The sequence below is a fragment of the Salmo salar genome, chromosome 25 (assembly GCF_965601325.2).
Source record: "Salmo salar chromosome 25, fSalSal1, whole genome shotgun sequence".
Classification (NCBI taxonomy): domain Eukaryota; kingdom Metazoa; phylum Chordata; class Actinopteri; order Salmoniformes; family Salmonidae; genus Salmo; species Salmo salar.
The window spans coordinates 49,285,889-49,305,052 of NC_138315.1; the positions used below are offsets into that span (position 1 = coordinate 49,285,889).

Genomic DNA, 19,164 nt, shown 5'->3' on the forward strand with positions numbered 1-19,164 from the left:
GACCCTGGAACTGTCCCTGTATATAGCTACTGTCCCTGGAACTGTCCCTGTATATAGCTACTGTCCCTGGAACTGTCCCTGTATATAACTACTGACCCTGGAACTGTCCCTGTATATAGCTACTGACCCTATTAATTGCTACTGACCCTGGAACAAACAGTAGCTACTGACCCTGGAACTGACCCTGTATTTAGCTTACTGACCCTGGAACTGCCCCTGTATATAGCTACTGACCCTGGAACTGTTCCTGTATCTAGCTACTGACCCTGGAACTGTCCCTGTATCTAGCTACTGACCCTGGAACTGTCCATGTATATAGCTACTGACCCTGGAACTGTCCATGTATATAGCTACTGACCCTGGAACTGTCCATGTATATAGCTACTGACCCTGGAACTGTCCATGTATATAGCTACTGACCCTGGAACTGTCCATGTATATAGCTACTGACCCTGTCTACATTGCTACTGACCCTGAAACAAACAGTAGCTACTGACCCTGGAACTGACCCTCTATATAGCTACTGACCCTGGAACTGTCCATGTATATAGCTACTGACCCTGGAACTGACCCTCTATATAGCTACTGACCCTGGAACTGTCCATGTATATAGCTACTGACCCTGGAACTGACCCTCTATATAGCTACTGACCCTGGAACTGTCCATGTATATAGCTACTGACCCTGTAACTGTCCCTGTATATAGCTACTGACCCTGGAACTGTCCATGTATATAACTTACTTTCTCGCGTTCTTATTTCTCTAGTGTTTTTGTTCTATCTTCTGTTATTTTTAATTCTTCATGGTTGGGTTTACAGTTTGCAAGAACGTCATTTCATTGAACTTGCACAAGTGACATTTGAACTTTAATTGACTAAATAGGACATGAAGGAACATTTCACTCAAATTACAAAATGACATTGGTTTCCTTACCCTGTAAGCAGTCTATGGACAAGGTGACATCAATCCACGCATTGGTTTAATTTACCTGTTTTCATTTTTTCCTCTTCATATCCAAATGAATCTCAAATTGATTGTGTAGCTCAATGAAGTTACTCAATGATTACTTGGACATGAAATATTAATATTGGGACTATTGACTTGTAATTTGGATGTACTATTCCTTTAAATAATAACATTTTGTGGAATATCTCTTCACAAAATACATTTGTTTTTGTTTTTCAGACATGGTACAGAAGCAATTTGATCATTTGTCCAGAGAGAGCTTTAAGAATTATCCTTATCTTCATCGGGTCTCAATGGTAATGACGATTGTAAACTGTTAAGTGCTCTGACATGATAATCATACAATTCTCTATTCTGTGATTTTAGGCTGAAATGGAAATCTTAGTTAGTGGCACTAGCAAGAAGGCAGGAATACATGAGGCAAAGTAGCACTTAAAAATCACAATATATTTTTATTAAGAATTACAATTTACAAGTTGTCCATTGTAGGATCGTAGCTTGAAATGTTCAAAATAAAACACCACAAGATATTTAGAGCATATCGAACTGAACTTTTATCTGAAACAGTAAGAGTATTTTACTGCCTCCCTGCATCCAAGATTCTTTATGTCCTCATGGAATCTTAATCTTTGTTTAAACTCAGAGAAAAAATGAAACAATCCAGGAAAAGCAGTCAACCATAGTGAAGGAGAGGATCGTGGAGCAGTTTGAGATGGAGATGCAGGTCTACACACAAGATGAAATCTTCAACAAACATAGTCGAATGGAGGGAACAGCAGAAGGCTCAGTTCACGACACCAGGAGCAAGTACCCTGAGCTGCTCAAGGCATACTATGAGGTAAAATGCAACAGATCTACTATGCTGTATGTATAGAGTGTTCCAGATATTAAATCTAATTAACTAAACCTACAGCTAACATAAAACTGGCATGTTATGTAGTGTGCTTATCAACAAACTCACACTTTCTCATCAGGGCCTTCCACAAATTTTTGGAGATCTCAACGTGTATGTATGGACTACATCTAGCCTGGTACTCCACCCCAGAGACATATTGTATTCATCCATACACAGTTCACAGCTGGTATAAAAGGTGTAGCAAAATGCTTATGTGCTAGCTCCATTAACAATGCAGTACCGTGCTGATGTACCATGCATTATAGGGAAATAATGCATGCTCTAGAATGCCCTTCAAGCCAATCAGTAACGAGTATTCAACTATGCAATGGTATAATCAAAAATAGAATTATGATGCATTTACATTACACAGTATAATCAACAATGTCCATATGTCAGCCATGTTGACAATATTGACCAATAGCAGTTCATGGCATTTACATTTTTTTAAACAATGCTGTGTAACTGAAAGTCTTGAAGTAGAATCTACATACTTGTCATGACTGGATAAATGGAATGCTCCAAGGGCTAACATGGGGTCCGTTCTAAATGTTTTCCAACTCTCTATATACACTGCAGTTCAAAAGGGTTGGGTCACTTAGAAATGTCCTTGTTTTTCAGAGAAAATCGAAATATTTATCCATTAAAACCTGTTATGGACAGACGTTCCACTAGCAGGACCCCTCGCCAACAGCCAATGGAATAGCAGGGCGCGAAATACAAAACAACAAATCTCATAATTCAAATTTCTCAAACATACAACTATTATAACCTATTTTAAAGATACACTTCTCGTTAATCCAACTACATTGTCCGATTTCAAAATGGCTTTACGGCAAAAGCATAACATTAGATTATGTAAGGACATCACCTTGGCAAGAAAAACCACACAGCCATTTTCCAAGCAAGGAGAGGCATCACAAAAACCAGAAATACAGCTAAAATTAATCACTAACCTTTGACGATCTTCATCAGATGACACTCCCAGGTGTCACAGTTATCGACGGTGAAGGAGGACCATAACGCAGCAGGCATGCGGTTGTTCATTTTGAACATTTATTCACTCCAAAATGAACACATAAATAACAAGAGAATGAACGATAAACGGATAGTCCTGTAATGTTGACACACTAAACAATCTCCCACAAATGACAAACACACCCTAATATATGGGACTCTCAATCAAAGGTAAATAGACAACACCTGCCTTCAACTGAGAGTCCCAACCCCAATTAACCAAAACATAGAAACAGACACACTAGACTAAACATAGAATACATGAAAACCAAACAGTGCCCAAAAACCCCGGAATACTTAAATCAAATGCCCCTTCAACAAACACACCACCTCGAACCACATAAAACAAATACCCTCTGCCACGTCCTGACCAAACTACAATACCAATTAACCTTATACTGGCCAGGACGTGACACCAGGACTCAATGTTACACAATACATGTATGTTTTGTTCTATAAAGTTCATTTTTATATCCAAAAACCCCATTTTACATTGGCGCGTGATGTTCAGAAAATGTTTTGCCTCCAAAACTCCGGTGAATGAGCACATCAATTTACAGAAATACTCATCATTAAAATTTACAACAGTTATTGAAAGAATTATAGATACCCTTCTCAACCGCTGTGTCAGATTTCAAAACAGTGAAAGCACATTGTTCAATATTCTGAGTACAGAGCTCAGCAATCAAAGCAAGCTATACAGTTACCTGCCAAGTTCTGGAGTCAACAAAACTATAAATCTTCACTTACCTTTGCTGATCTTTGTCGGAATGCACTTCCAGGACTCCAACTTCCACAAGAAATGTTTGTTTTGTTCGATAAACTCCATATTTATGTCCAAATACCTCCGTTTTGGTCACGCATTCAGATCACTATTCCAAAGGCACATTGTGCGAGCGCAAAACCCTAGACGAAAAGTCAAAAAGTTCCATTACCGTTCGATAGTATTCCAACCGGACAATAGCATATTCATTACAGAGGAAAAAGAAGGAACGGCACACCTGCGTGACCGCGCAGTAAACAAATCATTGGCCTCAGGCAGAACACTTGTTCAGTGAGCTCTTATTCTCTCCCTAGTAACAGTAGAAGCATAAAACAAGGTTCTAAAGACTGTTGACATCTAGTGGAAGCCTTAGGAAGTGTAAAAGGACCCCACAGACACTGTAGTTTGGATAGGCAATCACTTGAAAAACTACGAACATCTATGAAAAAAACTACAAAGATTTCACACTTCCGGTTTGGATTTTTCGCAGATTTTTGCCTGCCATATGAGTTCTGTTTTACTCACAGACATGATTCAAACAGTTTTAGAAACTTCAGAGTGTTTTCCATCCAGATCAACTAATAATATGCACATATTTGACTCTGGGCCCGAGTAGCAGGCAGTTTACTCTGGGCACGCTTTTCATCCGAACGTGAAAATACTGCCCCCTATCCCAAACAAGTTTTAAAATAACATCAAATTGATCATAAATACATTGTAGACATTGTTCATGTTGTAAATGACTATTGTAGCTGGAAACTGCAGATTTTTTTATGCTATATCTACATATGTGTACAGAGGCCCATTATCAGCAACCATCACTCCTGTGCTTCAATGGTTTCTCAAACTAGACCCTCTAATGTACTTGTCCTTTTGCTCATTTGTGCACCGGGGTCTCCCACTTCTCTTTCTATTCAGGTTAGAGCCAGTTTGTGCTGTTCTGTGAAAGGAGTGGCCATTTTGAGCCTGTAATCAAACCCACAAATGCTGACGCTCCAGATACTCAACTAGTCTAAAGAAGGCCAGTTGTATTGCTTATTTAATCAGGACAACAGTTTTCAGCTGTGCTAACATAATTGCAAAAGGGTTTTCTAATGATCAATTAGCCTTTTAAAATATACTGCTCAAAAAAATAAAGGGAACACTTAAACAACACATCCTAGATCTGAATGAAAGAAATAATCTTAATAAATACTTTTTTCTTTACATAGTTGAATGTGCTGACAACAAAATCACACAAAAATAATCAATGGAAATCCAATTTATCAACCCATGGAGGTCTGGATTTGGAGTCACACTCAAAATTAAAGTGGAAAACCACACTACAGGCTGATCCAACTTTGATGTAATGTCCTTAAAACAAGTCAAAATGAGGCTCAGTAGTGTGTGTGGCCTCCACGTGCCTGTATGACCTCCCTACAATGCCTGGGCAAGCTCCTGATGAGGTGGCGGATGGTCTCCTGAGGGATCTCCTCCCAGACCTGGACTAAAGCATCCGCCAACTCCTGGACAGTCTGTGGTGCAACGTGGCGTTGGTGGATGGAGCGAGACATGATGTCCCAGATGTGCTCAATTGGATTCAGGTCTGGGGAACGGGCGGGCCAGTCCATAGCATCAATGCCTTCCTCTTGCAGGAACTGCTGACACACTCCAGCCACATGAGGTCTAGCATTGTCTTGCATTAGGAGGAACCCAGGGCCAACCGCACCAGCATATGGTCTCACAAGGGGTCTGAGGATCTCATCTCGGTACCTAATGGCAGTCAGGCAACCTCTAGGCTGCCATTAGGAGGGCTGTGCGGCCCCCCAAAGAAATGCCACCCCACACCATGACTGACCCACCGCCAAACCGGTCATGCTGGAGGATGTTGCAGGCAGCAGAACGTTCTCCACGGCGTCTCCAGACTCTGTCACGTCTGTCACGTGCTCAGTGTGAACCTGCTTTCATCTGTGAAGAGCACAGGGCGCCAGTGGCAAATTTGCCAATCTTGGTGTTCTCTGGCAAATGCCAAACGCCCTGCACGGTGTTGGGCTGTAAGCACAACCCCCACCTGTGGACGTCGGGCCCTCATACCACCCTCATGGAGTCTGTTTCTGACCGTTTGAGCAGACACATGCATATTTGTGGCCTGCTGGAGGTCATTTTGCAGGGCTCTGGCAGTGCTTCTCCTGCTCCTCCTTGCACAAAGGCGGAGGTAGCGGTCCTGCTGCTGGGTTGTTGCCCTCCTACGGCCTCCTCCACGTCTCCTGATGTACTGGCCTGTGTCCTGGTAGCGCCTCCATGCTCTGGACACTACGCTGACAGACACAGCAAACCTTCTTGCCACAGCTCGCATTGATGTGCCATCCTGGATGAGCTGCACTACCTGAGCCACTTGTGTCGGTTGTAGACTCCGTCTCATGCTACCACTACAATGAAAGCACCGCCAGCATTGAAAAGTGACCAAAACATCAGCCAGGAAGCATAGGAACTGAGAAGTGGTCTGTGGTCCCCACCTGCAGAACCACTCCTTTATTGGGGGTGTCTTGCTAATTGCCTATAATTTCCATCTGTTGTCTATTCCATTTGCACAACAGCATGTGAAATGTATTGTCAATCAGTGTTGCTTCCTAAGTGGACAGTTTGATTTCACAGAAGTGTGATTGACTTGGAGTTACATTGTGTTGTTTAAGTGTTCCCTTTATTTTTTGGAGCAGTGTATATTATCTTGGATTAACTAACACAACGTGTATTGGAACAAAGGAGTGATGGTTGCTGATAATGGACCTCTGAAAGCCTATGGAGATATTCCATTAACAATCAGCTGTTTCCAGCTACAATAGTCATTTACAACATTAACAATGTCTACACTGTATTTCTGATCAATTTGATGTTATTTTAATGGACAAAATAATTGCTTTTCTTTAAAAAAAGGACAAAAATAGGACCTCAAACTTTTGAACGGCAGTTATATTATAATAAATACAGCAAGAATCGCAGCACAGAACAAAGAAATATAATCGCACTAAAATGTGTATTGGTTAGTTTCACCACTGTTGTTAGGGAAAATAAATGTTATTATCTTAACTCCCCACCAATCAATACATGCCTAAGATTTCTTCCTGAGAATGCTATAATAGGTATAATAGGTCATATTTCTGGTATATTGCATTTTGCAGACCTATCCAACTCTGAAGTCTATAGTTCACCTTGCGGAGCCTTGGTTGCCGTTTGGCCATCTCATCACTTTGGGCCCTTACTCTCAATCCCACCTCACCTCTCTCACAGATTGTGGTGCAAAGACTGGCTGACCAGGTGCCCATGCTGATCAGTTACTTCATCCTGAAGCAGTCAGCCAAGATTGTGTGCAGTGAAATGCTGGATCTGCTACACAGAGATGACACTGATAACATCCTACAGGAGGATTCAGAGATTGAACAGTATCGTGCAAAGTTGCAGGCCCAATTGGATCGCCTTATACTGGCCAATGACAAAATCAGCAGCCTGTGAGAGTTTGATGTCTTGTCAGTTACAAAATTCAGAGATGTTTCCAAAAACAGAATCATGTCAATATAAGTATAACCAGATTTTTGGAAAGGGCAGTAACGGCCAAATGTTATTTATTTAAAAAAATGAGTAAAATAAGATATAATTTGTATATTTGTGTTCAACAAACGTATGAGATCGGCTAAAATCAGTGAGATGCTGTAATGACGACACCAGTGAAATCCTACAGGAGGAACAAGAGGTCGGCTGGAAACATAAAAGGTTGCAGGACCAAGCGGATTGCCTTGGACTAGACAATGACAAGATTAGTAGACAGTGCTTGACAATTTCTCAATGCAGAAATTCTGAGATATAGTCAATGTCGTGTCTGTGACTATCATTAAATGTGAAGACTGTTATTTTATCAAACTAATTCTCTTTGAAATTATTGTTACTTGATTAAACTAATCTTGTAAACTTTAATTAACTAGGAAGTCGGGGCACCACAGGAAAATGTTTAGTCTCTATTTCCCGAATTGACTCTCCAGATATTTTTATATCTTATCGATTAGTCATTCTCATTAATGTATTATTAGACAATGGAAAGGGTTGGGGACGGATAAAGAGCAGGAAGGACAAAATGGATTCACTACAAACGGTTGATAATTATATTCATTGAAATGCTAATCCTTTGCACATGAACGGCCGCTCATTCGAAAATAATTGCAATGTTTATATGTATGCCCATAAGTCACTGTCGTCTGCTGGAGAGTCAGTTCATCAGAGCGTCTCTGGTTAACTTCCCCAGAAGTCACAATGTCTTTTGTGGTTGTAGCTTTCTCAGTGACTCTGGATAGTGTTTGATGTATTGTATATGTCAGGCGTACAGATGGTTGTTGGATAGAGTAGATGCTTCTGCGGTTGTTGGTATTCTCATACTAGACTTACGTATTTTCCAGCTGCAGACTAGTAATTCTAAATCTAGAATTTGCTCTTATTCTGTAGGGATCGATTGTCTCAGAGTTTAACCATTTCCAGCCATGTAGCCAACACTACATGCTGCCTGGTCTCCTGGGCCTATAGAGTGGTAGCCATTTCAACATGGGGAGTCCATCCCGGCGTTGTTTGACTTCAGTTTGTAGATTTCTTAACCAATCCAGCATGTAGCGACAGCGCCATATTTTCTCAGGTACAATGACCTGTAGAGTTGTAGCCATTTCAATGTGGGGACTCCATCCCGGCGTTCTCTGACTTAATGTACATTTTGTAGAAAGTGGGTTTTCTACTCTTTTTGAGAAGGGGCAGTTCTATGACACCTAATGTGACGTCTGGGCTCACGGGGGCATGGCCACTGACAAATTAAACTTCATGTGAATATCCATACTCTCATTTAGAAGGATAACATCACATAACATATTTCCACAAATAGTTTAATGTTCAATCACATACGTTTCACAACATTTAGATGTAAACCTGACAGATGGGAAATGTACTTATGTGTGTTTCCTGTCCTTCATGAGATCACCAAATGAAACACACTTGTCATGACTGTCCCTTAACCTCTATGGGCTAGGTGGGACGCTAGCGTCCCCCCCGTGGTGCACTCCATCAACAGCAGGTGCATTTCAAGAGCGGCAAATTTGAAACCAAATAAATGTCAAAATTCAAATTTTTCAAACATACAACTATCTTACACCCTTTGAAAGATAAACATCTCCTTAATCTAACCACGTTGTCCGATTTCAAAAAGTTTTTACGGCGAAAGCATAAAGTTAGATTATGTTAGGAGAGTACATTGACAATAGCTGTGTGTAATGTTTTGTCAATTCAAAGACGGGGTCACCAAAACCATAAAACCAGCTAAAATGATGCACTAACCTTTTACAATCTCCATCAGATGACACTCCTAGGACATTATGTTAGACAATGCATGCATTTTTAGTTCTATCAAGTTCATATTTATATCCAAAAACAGCGTTTTACTATGGCATTGATGTTGAGGAAATCGTTTCCCTCCAATAACCCGCAGTCAAGTCAGCACCACAAATTAAATAATTAAAATTAGAAAACATTGGTAAAATATTATATTGTCATTTAAAGAATTATAGATTTACATCTCTTGAACGCAATCAACTTGCCAGATTTAAAAATAACCTTACTGGGAAATCACACTTTGCAATAATCTGAGCACTGCGCCCAGAAAAATACGCGTTGCGATACAGACTAGCCGCCATGTTGGGGAGATCTAAAATCGAAAATACTATGTAAATAATCCATTACCTTTGATTCTCTTCATCAGATGTCACTTCCAGGTATCACAGGTCCATAACGAATGTAGTTTTGTTCAAAAAAGCTCATTTATGTCCAAAAATCTCCGTCTTGTTAGCACATGATCTAAGCCCGCCGGACTTCACTTCATGAACGAGGGGAAAAAATATATTTACGTTCGTTCAAACATGTCAAACGTTGTATAGCATAAATCATTAGGGCCTTTTTTAACCAGAACATGAATAATATTCAAGGTGGACGAATGCATTCTCTTTTATAACGTATTGGAACGAGGGTACCCAACATGAACTCGCGCGCCAGAGTCTAATCGGCCATCACCATTCCATGGCTCTTGTTCGGTCAGATCTCACAGTAAAAGACTCAAAACACTTTGTAAAGGCTGGTGACATCTAGTGGAAGCAATAGGAAGTGCCAAAACATTAATCAACCCCTGTGTGTTTCAATGGCATAGGCTTAAAGGTAATTCAACACATCAGGTATCCACTTCCTGTCAGAAAATGTCTCAGGGTTTTGCCTGCCAAATGAGTTCTGTTATACTCACAGACACCATTCAAACAGTTTTAGAAACTTCAGGGTGTTTTCTATCCATATGTAATAAGTATATGCATATTCTAGTTCCTGGGTAGGATTAGTAACCAGATTAAATCGGGTATGTTTTTTTTATCCAGCCGTGAAAATACTGCCCCCTAGCCCCAACAGGTTAAGTGTCCACGGACCACTCTTACATTCTCAAAATATAAATATGATTTAACTTTTTAAGCTTTTGATGTCCAAGAGTCACTCTGTATTCCACAGTTTACATTCCGGTCTCAAACACTACAGAGTATAGGGGCAGCGTATTTTATGACCGACCATGAAACAGCCGACTTCCCTCTCTCCCCCTCTCCCCCTCTACGAGAGAGAGCATGCTGTAGAGTGGCCCCACTGTAAGCTGATCCTTCAGATCATCACAGGAGTTATTACACAAACAAAGGCTACAATAATTATACCAACATTTGATCATCATACAAAACATGTTAAATAATATCAAATAAATTTGTATTTGTCACATACAAATGGTTAGCAGATGTTAACTTCCCTGGGCTACGAGGGACGTGAGCGTCCCACCTAGTCAACAGCCTTTGAAATCGAGTGGCGCGAAATACAAAAACCTTAACCTCTATGGGCTAGGTGGGACGCTTGCGTCCCACCTACTCAACAGCCAGTTGAATCCTGTGGCGCGTTATTCAAATCCTTAGATATGCTATTACTTCAATTTTTCAGAAATATGACTATTTTACACCATTTTAAAGATAAGACTCTCGTTAACCTCTATGGGCTAGGTGGGACGCTAGCGTCCCCCCCCCCCGTGGTGCACTCCATCAACAGCAGGTGCATTTCAAGAGCGGCAAATTTGAATCCAAATAAATGTCAAAATTCAAATTTTTCAAACATACAACTATTTTACACCCTTTGAAAGATAAACATCTCCTTAATCTAACCACGTTTTACGATTTCAAAAAGGTTTTACGGCGAAAGCATAAATTTAGAGTATGTTAGGACAGTACATTTACAAGAGTTGTGTGTAATGTTTTGTCAATTCAAAGACAGGGTCACCAAAACCATAAAACACTTTGTAAAGGCTGGTGACATCTAGTGGAAGCACTAGGAAGTGCCAAAATATTCCTCAGCCCCTGTGTTTTTCAATGGGATAGGTTTAAAGTCAATACAACACATCAGGTATCCACTTCCTGTCAGAAAATGTCTCAGGGTTTTGCCTGCCAAATGAGTTCTGTTATACTCACAGACACCATTCAAACAGTTTTAGAAACTTTAGAGTGTTTTCTATGCATATATAATAAGTATATGCATATTCTAGTTACTGGGTAGGATTAGTAACCAGATTAAATCGGGTACATTTTTTTTATCCAGCCGTGCCAATACTGCCCCCTAGCCCTAACAGGTTAATCTAACCACACTGTCCGATTTCAAAAAAGCTTTACAACGAAAGCAAAACATTAGATTATGTCAGCAGACTACCCAGCCAGAAATAATCAGACACCCATTTTTCAAGCTAGCATATAATGTCACATAAACCCAAACCACAGCTAAATGTAGCACTAACCTTTGATGATCTTCATCAGATGACAACCCTAGGACATTATGTTAAACAATAGATGCATGTTTTGTTCAATCAAGTTCATATTTATATCAAAATATTTTACATTAGCATGTGACTAGCATGTGACTAGCATTCCCACCGAACACTGCCGGTGAATTTACTAAATTACTCACGATAAACGTTCACAAAAAGCATAACAATTATTTTAAGAATTATAGATACAGAACTCCTCTATGCACTCGATATGTCCGATTTTAAAATAGCTTTTCGGTGAAAGCACATTTTGCAATATTCTCAGTAGATAGCCCGGCATCACAGGGCTAGCTATTTAGACACCCAGCAGGTTTAGCACTCATCAAAGTCAGATTTACTATAAGAAAAATGTTCTTACCTTTGTTGTCTTCGTCAGAATGCACTCCCAGGACTTCTACTTCAATAACAAATGTTGGTTTGGTCCAAAATAATCCATCGTTATATCCAAACAGCGGCGGCGTTTTGTTCGTGCATTCTAGACACTATCCTAAAGGCTAAATAAGGGTGACGAGCTTGGCGCAATTCGTGACAAAAGAATTCTAAATATTCCATTACCGTACTTCGAAGCATGTCAACCGCTGTTTAAATATGCTATAACTTCAATTTCTCAAACATATGACTATTTTACACCATTTGAAAGATAAGACTCTCGTTAATCTAACCACATTGTCTGATTTCAAAAGGCTTTACATCAAAAGCAAAACATTAGATTAAGTCAGGAGAGTACCCATCCAAAAATAATCACACAGCCATTTTCAAAGCAAACATATATGTCACAAAAACCAAAACCACAGCTAAATGCAGCACTAACCTTTGATCTTCATCAGATGACACTCCTAGGACATTATGTTATACAATACATGCATGTTTTGTTCAATCAAGTTCATATTTATATCAAAAAACAGCTTTTTACATTAGCATGTGATGTTCAGAACTAGCATACCCACCGCAAACTTCTGGTGAATTTACTAAATTACTCATGATTAACCTTCACAAAATATATAACAATTATTTTAAGAATTATAGATACAGAACTCCTTTATGCAATCGCGGTGCCAGATTTTAAAATAGCTTTTTGGCAAAAGTACATTTTGCAATATTCTGAGAAGATAGCTCAGCCATCACAGGCTAGCTAATTTGACACCCACCAAGTTTGGTGTTCACTAAACTCAGAATTACTATAAGAAAAATTGGATTACCTTTGCTGTTCTTCATCAGAATGCACTCCCAGTACTTCTACTTCAACAACAAATGTTGTTTTGGTTCAAAATAATCCATAATTATGTGCAAAAATCCTCCGTTTTGTTTGTGCGTTCAGATCCCTATCCGAAGGGTGATGCGCGAGCGCATATCGTGACAAAAATGTTCACAATATTCCATTACCGTACTTAGAAGCATGTCAAACGCTGTTTAAAATACATTTTTATGCGATTTTTCTCGTAAAATAGCGATAATATTCCAACCGGACGACGTTGTTTTCATTCAAAGGCTGAAAGAAAAGATGGAGAATTCTCATGAATGCGCATATCCAGTGTCACTGTCCCCAGCCTGACCACTCACAAAATCTGCTGCAGTTCTTCGCCCAGAGACAGCAGACGCCCCAATCCACTTTCTGGCACCTTCAGACAGCCAATGGAAGCCTTAGAAATTGTCACGTTACAGCAGAGATACTGTATTTTCGATAGAGATGCCTCAGAAGGACAACAAATGGTCAGACAGGGCCTTCCTGTATGGAATCTTCTCAGGTTTTGGCCTGCCATATGAGTTCTGTTATACTCACAGACACCATTCAAACAGTTTTAGAAACTTTAGGGTGTTTTCTATCCAAATCTACTAATTATATGCATATTCTAGTTACTGGGCAGGAGTAGTAACCAGATTAAAGAGGGTACGTTTTTTTATCCGGCCGTGTAAATACTGCCCCCTAGCTCTAACAGGTTAAAGTTCTTAGTCATATTGGTAATTTGAATCAATGAGAAGGCAGAATGACGATAAGGGTACAATGACTTTTCTTTGTGGTATTGTTCAGATTAGTCATTTTGATCTGATTATGTTATTTGAATATCTTTTGACCAGTAGTAGTATTTATATACATTATTTAGATAAGTATTTTCCTTTATGTAGTCAGCTGTTGTTGTATTCAGTGGAAGAGATTTAACACAAGGCTGTGGAATTGATGTAATAGTATTATTATATTTTGTTGTTGAAAAAGTTTAATAATGGTAGACTAATGTCAAGTATTTAGGACATGTTCTAAGCCAACAGGACAGGGTTATATGACATCTGTGATCCAGGATCATTGAGAGTAACAGAAACTTACTTAACGGTGCAATAATCTTGATATTACTACCATAGACATGTTGATTTTTATAAAATTCAGGAGTGCAACCAGGGAGACAGTGAGATATTTAGTCAATATTTGGAAACAATCAGTATTTAACACTGACTGTTATGAGAAAGAGTGACAGGCAGATAGAAGGAAGGGCAGACGGAGAAGTCATCCCCCGCACTGCTGAAACCTTGAGGGTTTGGGAGTAGCAGGATGAAAGGAGGGGGGCCAGGAGGAGAAGACAGGAAGAGAATTTAGTTTGTTTCGCTTAGCTTTGGGATATTAATTCATGGAGAGACTATCGGCTCCATTGGCAGGTATTTTAGTTTTGATTTTAAGTTTATGTTTGGTAAATTCGCTAGGAAGAGATATGATCATTTTGTTGTAAGTAGTTGTTACCCTAACTAAAAGGGGAATGAAAGCTTAGTTGGTTTCAGGAACTAAGGTGTTAGACACTGAACCATTGCCCAGACACTATTCTGCACAGCAGGCCGAAATAGTAGCATTGACTAGAGCCGGCGAAATAAGGAGAGAAAAAGTTACTATTTACACAGACAAGCACACAGGCATTTAAAACCATACAAAGCAGCACAGATAAATCTTAAAGAAGATAAGACACTTGACAGAGAATTGTTGCAGGATAGCCAAGAACGAATGCCCCAGGGAGAATTGGACATGTGGAAAATGAAAGTGGGCAATCCTACAAGAGAAGGTCTGACATAAGGATAATTTACTAATCTTACCAAAGACACTGTTTAGATATGCGGCAATATTGACACATGGGCGGAGCCATGTATCAACAGGGGGGAAGAATGGTAGAGCAGGTGATAGAACAGGTTAGGAAACACTGCAGGTTAGGAAAGAGTGGCGGCCTAGAGGTCTACTTCATGGCCTAGAGGATAATTACTTTCAAAAAATGTAGAATATCCACTCCAACATTTGAAAATGGACTGATTGAACTATTCCGAAGTGAGGGGAAGAAGGGGTGTTTAACAATAATAGATAAGTATAACAAACGGGTAGAAGCATTCCCAACTTACTTGGTGGACACGATGATGGTAGCTAAAATATTAGGTCAAGATATTATCCCTAGAGTTGGTTTACTAGGATCTATCTCTTTAAATGATGGATGACATTTTAGCTAATCAAGTGGAACAAATAGAATGCCAGAGTTAGAGAGACTAGAACAGGTAGACATTAAAGTCAAAGATATACTAGCAGAGCACATGAGAAGACTGTTTGTTAACCAAACCCGTATGTCCAAGATTTTGTGTCCAACAGGTGAATTACAGAAGAAGGTGATTCACTCAATCCAACCAGGAGACTGGGTGTGGATCCATTCCCTGAGGAGAAAAGACTGGAAGCAGCCCCGTTGGGAAGGCCCATACCAGGTTCTGTTAAACCACTGCCTTTGCCATTAGAAAAGCTGAGAGAGTCACTTGGGTCCACGTTACCCACTGCAAGAAGGTATGTACACATATGAGCACTGCTGATCACACACAGAGTTAAGAGAAGAACCGAGTACCAACAGGGTCCGGGGGTTACCTCCTTAACGAAGATTCCCTATCCCGACCGTACTTCACTGTGTGTGCTCCTAGAGGTGTGAGTATGGGGTGGTACCTAGCAGATCAACTAAGGGCAGGAGAGGGTTGACGGTTTTTGGGAAGAGTAGAGACTCTGAGCTGCATCATAGTCTTGGAAATCTTTCTGATACATTCAGATCCACCACCTTCCGGTACTAATCATACGACACTGTTGTCATTTATAAGAATGAAAAGATAAACCTTATAATAATAATAATTGTATTAATGCAACAGAGATTCATGAATGAAACCGGGGATGCAGTAAAGAGGTTCTCTGACCAATTATCCGCCACCTCCCTCGTGACCTAGTAAAATAGACTGACTCTCGATATGTTATTGGCAGAAGAGGGCGGTGTAGGTAGAATGATTAGGTTCATTGCTGCAAGTACATTCCTGATAACACAGCTCATATTTGGGAAATGGAAAAGTGTTGTAAGAACTGTATTATGGGCTGCTTTCACTTGTATGAGTGTGTTGGTATTGTGTTGTGTGGATGTTGTCTTGTCCCATGTGTGAGAGGTTTAATCCCCAGAACTTTAGAGAGATCGAAGACGCAGCAGATGGTGAGATATGGACCGATTCCGCCCTCCGACCAGTGGGAGGACAAATTCGGGCCTCCAGGCCTGGAAGATGACTCCGTTTCTTTTAACCATGAGGAGCCAATGTTTGATGAGACTGTTTTCAATGTTTAGATTGACTGTTCCTTTTATGATGGAAATCCTGAAACAAAGTGTCATAATTTGGGATAGGCCTAGGACAGTCATTGATGAGTATTGGATGTATATACATGTATTGGTTTTGTTAATTCTTGTAATCACAATTACGTTTCCATATAGCGTTTGATTATCAAAGTGTATTATTTAATCATTTAGGGGTGGAATGAAAGTGAAATAATTGATTATAAGTAAATGAATAAAGAATCCACTCTGAAACGTATCTAATTAGTAATTAGTAGTTGATGTAGCATGTATAATGAATAATTAAAGTACTAATCGACTGGCCCATAAGGTCTAGTAGAGGACAGGGACAAAATGTGCATGTGTGTTTTAGTGGGACTAAGATAACAACAAGTAGACTGTGATTGACCCGGCAACTGAGGAACTTGGAGTAACTTAGAGGAGAAAGGGAGTGACCCTCAAGGTTTCTCTAATCTCGGGGGAAAGGAACAGACAGCACTAGGTAGTGATTAACAGTGATGGGAACTCCAGGGAGGGATACTATTCACCTACTGTTTGTTTGGAGATGTGTGCGTAAGCGGGGAGAGGATAAAATGAACTTCTTTGTTAATGTTGAGCAGAACGTTCTCTGAATAAACCGTACGAACCTTTTGCAGATGCTGAGTCTTTGCCTAATTATTAACCCATTGTCTTACAAACCTTGGGGATTAGTCAAAGTTTATTGATTGTTAACCTCTTGGGGCTAGGTGGGACGCTAGCGTGCCACCTGTGGTGCACTCCATCAACAGCAGGTGCATTTCAAGAGCGGCAAATTTGAATCCAAATAAATGTCAAAATTCAAATTTTTCAAAAATACAACTATGTTACACCATTTGAAAGATAAACATCTCCTTAATCTAACCACGTTTTACGATTTCAAAAAGGTTTTACGGCGAAAGCATAAATTTAGAGTATGTTAGGACAGTACATTTACAAGAGTTGTGTGTAATGTTTTGTCAAGTCAAAGACAGGGTCACCAAAACCATAAAACCAGCTAAAATGATACACTAACCTTTTACAATCTCCATCAGATGACACTCCTAGGACATTATGTTAGACAATGCATGCATTTTTAGTTCTATCAAGTTCATATTTATATACAAAAACAGCGTTTTACTATGGCATTGATGTTGAGGAAATCGTTTCCCTCCAATAACCGGCAGTCAAGTCAGCGTCAGAAATTAAATAATTAAAATTAGAAAACATTGTTAAAATATTATATTGTCATTTAAAGAATTATAGATTTACATCTTTTGAACGCAATCAACTTGCCAGATTTAAAAATAACCTTACTGGGAAATCACACTTTGCAATAATCTGAGCACTGTGCCCAGAAAAATACGCGTTGCGATACAGACTAGACGTCATGTTGGGGAGATCTAAAATCGAAAATACTATGTAAATAATCCATTACCTTTGATTCTCTTCATCAGATGTCACTTCCAGGTATCACAGGTCCATAACGAATGTAGTTTTGTTCAAAAAAGCTCATCATTTATGTCCAAAAATCTCCGTCTCGTTAGCACATGATGTAAGCCAGCCGGACTTCTCGTCATGAACGAGGGGAAAAAATATATTTCCGTTCGTTCAAACATGTCAAACGTTGTATAGCATAAATCATTAGGGCCTTTTTTAACCAGAACATGAATAATATTCAAGGTGGACGAATGCATAGCCTTTTATAACGTATTGGAACGAGGGTACCCAACATGAAGTAGCGCGCCAGGTGTCTAATGGGACATCACCGTTCCATGGCTCTTGTTCGGTCAGATCTCCCTCCAGAAGACTCAAAACACTTTGTAAAGGCTGGTGACATCTAGTGGAAGCAATAGGAAGTGCCAAAATATTCCTAAACCCCTGTGTCTTTCAATGGGATAGCTTTAAAGTCAATACAACACATCAGGTATCCACTTCCTGTCAGAAAATGTCTCAGGGTTTTGCCTGCCAAATGAGTTCTGTTATACTCACAGACACCATTCAAACAGTTTTGGAAACTTTAGAGTGTTTTCTATCCATATATAATAAGTATATGCATATTCTAGTTACTGGGTAGGATTAGTAACCAGATTAAATCGGGTACATTTTTTTTATCCAGACGTGCAAATGCTGCCCCCTAGACCCAACAGGTTAACCTCTCTGGGCTAGGCGGGACGAATTCGTCCCACCTACGTAACAGCCAGTTGAATCCTGTGGCGCGATTTTCAAAACCTTTGAAATGCTATTACTTCAATTTCTCAAACATATGACTATTTTACAGCTATTTAAAGACAAGACTCTCGTTAACCTGTTATGGCTAGGGGGCAGTATTTTCACGGCTGGATAAAAAAACGTACCCGATTTAATCTGGTTACCACTCCTACCCAGTAACTAGAATATGCATATACTTATTACATATGGATAGAAAACACTCTAAAGTTTCTAAAACTGTTTGAATGGTGTCTGTGAGTATAACAGAACTCATTTGGCAGGCAAAACCCTGAGACATTTTCTGACAGGAAGTGGATACCTGATGTGTTGTATTACCTTTAAACCTATCCCATTGAAAAACACAGGGGCTGAGGAATATTTTGGCACTTCCTATTGCTTCCACTAGATGTCACCAGCCTTTACAAAGTGTTTAGAGTCTTCTGGAGGGAGATCTGACCGAACAAGAGCCATGGAACGATGATGTCCCATTAGACACCTGGCGCGCGAGTTCATGTTGGGTACCCTCGTTCCAATACGTTATAAAAGAGTATGCATTCGTCCACCTTGAATATTATTCATGTTCTGGTTAAAAAAGGCCCTAATGATTTATGCTATACAACGTTTGACATGTTTGAACGAACGTAAATATATTTTTTCCCCTCGTTCATGACGAGAAGTCCGGCTGGCTTAGATCATGTGCTAACAAGACGGAGATTTTTGGACATAAATGATGAGCTTTTTTGAACAAAACTACATTCGTTATGGACCTGGGATACCTGGAAGTGACATCTGATGAAGAGAATCAAAGGTCATGGATTAT

The 19,164-nt window shown here is 39.8% G+C and overlaps 1 protein-coding gene across 1 annotated transcript in view; it reads left to right on the forward strand.

The window, feature by feature from the left end:
- Positions 1 to 16,773, forward strand: part of LOC106586887 (interferon-induced GTP-binding protein MxB-like) — a 36,652-nt gene extending 19,879 nt beyond the window's left edge. Inside the window, exons 9-11 of the mRNA XM_082969244.1 lie at positions 1,186 to 1,262; positions 1,610 to 1,804; positions 6,909 to 16,773. Of these exons, the coding sequence (XP_082825370.1) occupies positions 1,186 to 1,262; positions 1,610 to 1,804; positions 6,909 to 7,130 (494 nt within the window). The 3' untranslated portion in view covers positions 7,131 to 16,773. The remainder of the gene's footprint in view (positions 1 to 1,185; positions 1,263 to 1,609; positions 1,805 to 6,908) is intronic.
- The last annotated feature ends 2,391 nt before the right edge of the window (positions 16,774 to 19,164 follow it).